The sequence below is a fragment of the Carya illinoinensis genome, chromosome 14 (genome assembly GCF_018687715.1).
Source record: "Carya illinoinensis cultivar Pawnee chromosome 14, C.illinoinensisPawnee_v1, whole genome shotgun sequence".
Lineage (NCBI taxonomy): Eukaryota > Viridiplantae > Streptophyta > Magnoliopsida > Fagales > Juglandaceae > Carya > Carya illinoinensis.
In genome coordinates this window covers 3,532,798-3,540,711 of record NC_056765.1, presented here as the reverse complement: position 1 = coordinate 3,540,711, position 7,914 = coordinate 3,532,798, and the positions used below count along the sequence as shown (strand labels likewise).

At 35.4% G+C, this 7,914-nt stretch overlaps 1 protein-coding gene across 1 annotated transcript; it reads right to left on the bottom strand.

Annotated features, from left to right (window-relative positions):
* Window positions 1-359: 359 nt before the first annotated feature.
* LOC122293275 lies at window positions 360-3,547 on the bottom strand. Its single transcript, XM_043101798.1, has 2 exons — window positions 3,015-3,547; window positions 360-650 (listed from the first exon to the last, which is right to left on the bottom strand). The coding sequence occupies exons 1-2, from the start codon at window positions 3,318-3,320 to the stop codon at window positions 534-536; spliced, it is 423 nt and encodes a 140-aa protein (XP_042957732.1). The 5' UTR covers window positions 3,321-3,547; the 3' UTR covers window positions 360-533.
* Between the last annotated feature and the right edge of the window lie 4,367 nt (window positions 3,548-7,914).

Below are 7,914 nucleotides of genomic sequence, written 5' to 3'. Positions count from 1 at the left end.
GACAATTCAGTGGCCATCATTATAAATGGTCAGGCAACATTGCCCTAACATTTCAACCATGTAACTGAAAAATACAATATCAACTTTCTCAAGATAAAAAATCTTTGACATAACTGAGAGTTTATAACAATTTCTGATGAACATTGTCATTGAATTTTATTAAAAATTGCAGCCATCCTCCGCACATCTGCACACAAATTTCTTCCTGACACACCTCCTCTGTGACACCATATTAACTCCACAATTATGAACACATTCACAATTTTGTAACTCTATTTTTACCGGATACCAGCATGATGAGGATATTGCTAGGAACATTGATTGGAAAATGAAATAAATTCATAAAACAAGTTCACGAATTGAGAAATAAACATGTAAGGCAATTGGTAAACATGAAACCCTATGAGTTGAAAACAATTGTTTGCTAGTTCAGTGACCCAACTAGTTTTCACATTCATAAATGAAAAGAAACCATGTATTAGCATTTATTTTCTAGTATTCTTCATACATTGAGATTTAAGCAAATGATAAACCTATTCAACATCTGAAGATTCCTCATTATCACTCTCAGAAGACCCCTTCTTGCCCCTCCTCTCTTGCCATCTTGCCCATATCCACCTCAATACAAGGAACCCTCCAAGAGCATAAACCTGTATGTAGCCGGAGTATGTTTATTACTATAAAAATATTTAAAAAGAAGCATGAGTAGGAGGAGGAGAATTACAACCTCAGTTGGTTGAAAAAATAAATTTACAATCTTCCCTTTGTTTATGGCCTCAGTTTACGCCAAAAGAGCGATACAAAATGCAATAAATTATATACGCCCAACTTAGGTAATTTATTTACAGTGCCAAAAATCAGCTAAAACTAGCTAGGGTAAAACTGTGCAGTTAATGCCTTTGAAATAAGGAGACCAACAACATAATAAACTACCAAACAAAAGCTGACAGTTGGCTCTGAATAAAGAGATAATAAAGAAGGTGAACAAATGCATTATCACCATTATTAAAGATCAGAGTGATTGTACATAGGACTTAAATAATGCTTTGAGTTTACCCAACCCAGTTCCTGCCCTTTTTAACTATTTTTCCCCTTTTCTCAAATATTCTTGTAGTTAAACTAAATTTCACAAATATTCAAATGGCATGCATCTCAAATCTGGAACCCATTAATAGAACAAATTCCACGTTACAATATATCCTCAATGTTTGTGATAATCAGACAAATAGAACCCGTTAAGAGCAAGAATGAATGACAGAAAGGCAACTGCATGAAGTATCATCGACACTTCATGGTAGGGCCAAGAACACTAAAAATGGTGGAAAAAAGTAGCACATCAAGAAAACAAATGCAAGAGTGAATGGGAGAGTTATAATGAGAAGTGTCATAGTAAAGGCTGATGGTGTTTAAGGGTAGCATCACTGGCAAAGTCACTAAAGGCATTGCATGGCAGAGTAGCCACGGCTATGGTGCAGAAGGCTACAATAAATTTTTCCACACGGTGGTAGGCTCATTAGAGTTGTCAGAAGGAAAGGACTGTCTCTAAGAAGGCCAGATTAGTGCACATGCATCCCCTTTGATCTTCATGTTAACCAATTAAATAAAAGAAAAGATAATCAGAAAAGAGGAGAATTTGATATCACAAAAAAAAAAAAAAAATGCACACTTATACATGTGGGTGGGTGGGTGTGTGTGAGAGAGAGAGAGAGAGAGAGAGAGACAGACAGACGGACGGACGGACAGACAGGTGACTTATCACAACTCCAGACAATCCTCCAACCATTTCTATGTTTTAAAAGTATCAGCTGTAGAGCTGTTTAGTATGAAAATGGAACATGCATTAGCAAAAGAAAAAAAGGGCATATCCATGATCTCCTTTACTAGAGCATTACAGTGACCATTCAACAAGAAATTTGGCAGTTGTTGCAAAAATGTACTGGACCACCTCGAAACCAACTAAATATAACTTTCTCTGAGAACTCCGGGTATACTCCCAACCCACACCTACATGTTATGCTGTCCCCAGCAGCAATAACAGCATTTTAAGAGTTTCGACTCCAATTGAAGATACTAGATTTCAGAAAACACACCAGAATATTTATCTGATCAAGATAACTCTGCTTCGACAAGGGTAAAACAAACTCATTGTGTGCTCAGAATAAGCCTGAAGTGAACAGGGCATAGATTAACAATCAAGTGATGTAGCCAACCGTACTCAGAATAAAAAATCAATGTCCAACCTTCTCGTGAAAATTCAAACTCGTCCAATCCTCATTAACCAAATAAAACACAAGTTCATGTTCCAAGTCCTCATGGTTTCTTACAAGACGGAATAATCAACTAACAGTATCTGCTATTCCTCTTTCTCAAAAATGAAAATCCTGCACTTTGCTGATGCTTTCCATGTTCCACTATCTTCACAAAATAATCAACTACTAACAACATTTGGTCCCACTCTCCCCTAATCATCAAGAGTTTCCAATACTCGTGATTGATTTACTTATGCCTTCGTTACTTTCTGCAACTTCTCCTTCCCATAGTATTCTATTACTGTGAAAAACCTTTTTTACTCATCTTATCCTATCCCACTTTCCCCGTTTCTATAGTTTTTACAGACATGTTCAATGGACAACTTCACCATTAAGTTCCTCCTTTTGAGAGTGAAAGTGGACTTTCGAACACCTTTCGTGAAAAATCAGTATTTGCCATTATAAGGGCCTCTCGATTTTTTGGAATTTACACGTAAAATTTATTTTTAGGAGGAAGAATTTTCCGTAAAAACTCTTGCACTCAAACAGAGGAGGCAAAACAACATTAAGGAAGGTCCTCTCTCAGAACAAGCAAAGCGTAAAATCATAAATATCACGCAAACTTTTTCCAACCCCAGTCTTAAAATGTTACTCAACCGAGCAAAATAACAGCATCCAATGGTCAAAAAAGAAACAATCTCGAAGCCGTAACATTCAAAGCAACAAAACACAAAGAACAAGGAGAAATTTGAAGTGCATACAGACCTGCCAGAGAATGACAGGGTTGGAAGTCTTCGCAGAAGACTCTTCCGCCTCTGTAACCAAAGGGGCTGGGACCAATGCTCTTCTCTCTGAAAACCTCACCACGTCCGGTTTCTGATTCGTAGTTTCTGATCCTTCATCACCACCAGTCACTATTTCTCCTTTCACTTCCTCTACAACACGAACCTCCGGTTTAGGTCCCGGCTTCAGAAAAGGGAGTTCGAGCTTAAACTTGGGGAACAGCGAGAACAGGTTTTTGGGTGCTTTTGGGTCTTCTTTACTGCTTGCGATTTGGGTGTTTTCAGCCATTTTCTTGTCAGGTCAAAATCGGTTTTGGATTAGAATGTGGGGTTGATTTGGAGGTGGCGGTGAAAACAGAGCAAGTAAAAATGAGGGGTTTTGAGTTTTCTTGAAGGTACGAAGCTGTATCCGGAACCGAAATGTCTTAGCATTCGACATCAACGTGTCAAGATTCGGCTCCATTATTCCATATATGCATCAATCAATCATTTTTTTCTTGCCCAAAAAAAGGGAAAAAAATTACAGATAAAAAGAAAAGAATCCTGTTCCTGTGAATTTGACGATGCGATCCAGTTAAATTTTTTTTTTTTCCCTAATTTTTTAGAAGACAGAATGAAATCATCATATTCATACGTACTCATGCTAAAGGGTGGTGAGAGGTTTATTACGATATTACTATTCATCTATTATTTTAGTTCATTTTAAGTTTTTTTTATTTTTTTATTATTTTCTTTTAAGTATTTTTTTAACATTTTTAATCATTAAAAAAAATTAAAAAAATATATAACTTTACTAATATTCACTTTCTTAATCATTAAATAAAATTAAAAATTAAAAAAAATTAAATATAAAAATAGCAGTAGATGAGTAGTAAGTGGATTGTAACCTTATCATTATTCCATGCTAAATATGACAGGAGATTGCTTGGAGGCACAGATCTAAGTATAAAATAAAGAGAAATCATGTCTTAAAAAAATAAATAAATAAAGAGAAATCATATATACAATCCATTTGATATAAATATATATATATATATATATATATACAATTCTTAAATGAAAAAATATTAGGAGCAGTCACTATTTATCACTGCACACTACATATTTTATAAAAAACATCTATATATCTTATAAAAAATATCCATATATCCTATAAAAACCTATATGTGTATGGTATGCGACATGAATAGTGACTGATCCCTATCAAACCTCTTCTTAAATATATATGTCTCGCTTAAGTCTTTTATTAAAAAAAGTGGATTACACCATAGAAAAGTATGAAAACTCACCTATTTTTACGAGACCTATATTTTTATAAAAGATTTGTACATTCAAAATTTATACCTAACATTAATTTAGAGAAAATAAAAGACGGAACAATGTGCACGGATCAGTGCCTTGAAGACTACTGCCTTTCCCATTTAATTTATACGAATATCTCTTTATATAATTTTTCTAAATATCAAGTAAACTTTCTAAGATAAAATATTTAAAGTGCTTGTGTTTTATGAGAAAAAGGGTTATTCTAATTAATGCATCTTCCTTGATGACGTGGCAGGGATTAAGTCCAGCTATGGAAATGTAGTAGGCAGAGCAGAAGTTATTGTAGACTTGGGGGATAATTCCATGAAGTTAAGAGATGATCAGTAAACTTACCATGGAGAGGAGCTAGTAGCAGCCAAAGATCACATATCCCATAAGGAAAGTGGAGATTTCACGGAGGAGCCATCAGAGGAAGGTACTGATAATTTATTTAAGAAAATTTTGAAATCTAAGGACACCTATATGTTAAGTGTTCAGGAAGGCAACCTAGAGAAGATCTCTCATCTGGACACGTGTGTGTTAAGCAATGTTAAGGAGGATGACTTGCACATGACCAACTCTATTAAGGCTACAAAATGAAAGATGAGGGCACATGACAAACAAGTTCAGAGTATTGATGGTCATACTTCTATGCAAATACGTCTTGACAGCAAAAGGACTAGAAGAGAAGGGGGGAGGGGGAGGAAGAGAAATAACTCTGGTGCTAAGAAAAGCAAACACTGGTGCTAAGAAAAGCAAACACTTGCTGGATGAGAATGAGGAGGTTATGGCTGGTCTCCAATCCTACCAACATCAATGAGTCTATTAAGCTGGAATTACTGAGAGTTTGAGAACCCTCAATGGGGGTGTAAAATAAACCGGTAAACCGGACTGGACTGGACCAAACCAGTGGCATCAGTCCGGTACTGATTTTAGTTTTTTTAAAACCGGTTAAAATTGATCCAGTTCCAATTTTTCTTTTTCTAAAACTGGACCAGACCGGATCGGACTGATTTATATATATTTTTTAATTTTTTATATTGTATATAATATTTATATATAATATATAACTATATATAAAATAGTTTTGTACTATATGATAAATTATTAATTAATATAATATTAAATTTTAAAATCTTATATCATTTTGCTTATTATATTAATAGTTATACTTATACTATATCACTATATATTATAATAAATTATAATATATCATTATATTCTATAATACAATTATAATATATAATACAATTATAATATATCATTATAGTCTATAATACAATTATAATATATAATATAGTACATTAAAACCGGTAAAATCGGACTGAACCGAATCGAAAACCGGTAAAACCGGAGTATCGGTTTAGGAGGGTAACCGGTGCGTAATTGGTTTTGAAAAATGTAAAACCGGTACATACCGGTTCGGTCCTAAATTTTGTTCAAAACGGACCAAACCGGACCGGTTACACCCCTAACCCTCAACTCTTGGACAATCAGATTACTTACTATTTTGATTAAGAAAAAGTACTCCAACATGGTTTTCTTAATAGAGACTAAATGTTATAAGAACGATATGGAGGAAGTTAGAAGATTTTTGAAATTTGATTGCTGTCTTACTATTGAAAGTGTGGGCTATAGTGGTGGACTAGCTTTAATGTGAAAAACTAAATGGAGTGCCAAAATTTGCAACTACACCAGATGGCACATCAGTTCTACAGTTCAGAGGATGAGAATGGACCTAGTTGGATGTTCACAGGGTTCTATGGGTATCCTAACACTTCAAAAATGGATGATAGTTGGGTGCTTCTGAAATATCTCAAACCTCCATCATCTATGGCTTACTTATACACAGGTGACTTCAATGAAATTACTTGCTAGAGTGATAAGTTGGGACAGCCTATAGACCTTATAAATAGATGGAATCTTTCAGACAGTCTATTGATTTTTGCCCTCTTAATGACTTATCTACCTCATGCCAAAAGTTTACATGGTCTAATAACAAACCTGGAAGGGAATTCACTAAAGAGAGAATTAATAGAGCCATGGCAAACCAAGAGTCGAAGGATTTGTTCCCAAATGTTATGTGTAATGTGCTGCCTATTGTCAAGTCTGGTCATTCTCCTCTTCATGTCAACATGGCTACGAACTTTATAGGGAGGAGGAGGTCAAATGTTATCTTCAGATATGAAGCAGCTTGGGCTTCAAGCGAGAACTATTCTAAAACAATAGAAACAGCTCGGTGTAAAGGGATTGTAGGAGATAACGAGGCTTCTATGATAAGAAACAAGCTAGCAAACTATCAAGTAGCTCTCTAGAAGTGGAATGCCGTAAGGATTAGACAAGACTCAAGAGTAATCAGTAGAAGCTTGCCTATCATTGGAGAACTTCAAGAGCATGGAACTGATGATCATATTGACAAAGTTAAGAAGCTGCAACTAGAGGTGGAACAATCACTAGCTGAAGAGAGAACTAAATGGAAGCAATGGGCCAAGCGACACTGGCTAAAAAATGGTGATAGAAATACTAAGTTCTTCCATATGCAGGCCAATTAGAGAAGGAAAACAAATACCATCAAAAGTATCATGGACTAAAATGGAGTGTTAGTCACTGAGCATGATCATATTGTTCACTGAAGAGGAAGTTAGGGAGATAGTATTTCAAATGAATCCATTGGGATCCCTAGGTCCTAATGGTTTCCCTGCTCAGTTCTATCAAAATCAGTGGGAGGTAGTTGGGAAGGATATATGCAATTTCACTCTCCATATCCTCAACTAGGGTGGGCTGCTTAATGGTATCAATGATACCTTCATCACCCTCATTCCCAAAATCAAGGAACTAAAGAAATTGGTTGACTTTATGCCTATTAGCTTATACAATATGATTTATAAAATAATTTCAAAAACACTAGCTAATAGGCTTAATTCAATATTACATGAGATCGTCTCCTTCAACCAAAGTGCTTATGTACCAGGAAAGCTTATTACTGACAACATTTTAGTGGCTTATGAGACACTCCATTTAATGAACTCTCAGATGAAAAGGAAAACAGGTCTTATGGCTTTTAAGCTTAATATGAGTAAAGCTTATAATAAAGTTGAGTGAGGTTTTCTTAAAGCAGTGATGATCATATTAGGTTTTTATAAAAAATAGATCTCCCTCATTATGACTTGTATTACATCAATGTCCTATGCAATATTAATTAATAGAGAGCCCCAAGCAGCTTTCAATCCTTCTAAGGGTCTCAGATAGGGAGATCCCATCTCTCCCTACTTGTTTGTTATTTGTGCAGAAGTTTTGTCTTTCCTATTATCTTAAGCTGAGGCTAGTGGCAATATTATTAGTGTTCCAAATGGATTTATCAGATCCTAGAAACTTATGAACTGGCTTCAGGACATATCTTAAAGGGATAACCTTAGGACCGGTCGGGCTGTAAAAGAGTGAAAAACAGTCAGCCAATAAAAACCCAACATGTAAGCCTTCCACCGAGACGGACGTAGACCTGCATTACATGTGAGTATAATTTGGGGCACTTGAAATCAGAAACACGAAACGGGAGGCGTCTTCTCTCCTCAAGCCCTAAC

Bases quoted from the DNA above. Each gene is read 5' to 3' on its own strand.
- LOC122293275 (XM_043101798.1), bottom strand. From the start codon at position 3,320: ATGGCTGAAAACACCCAAATCGCAAGCAGTAAAGAAGACCCAAAAGCA. The intron at 651-3,014 runs GTCTGTATGCAC...GGCTACATACAG, and splicing joins ACCCTGTCATTCTCTGGCAG to GTTTATGCTCTTGGAGGGTT.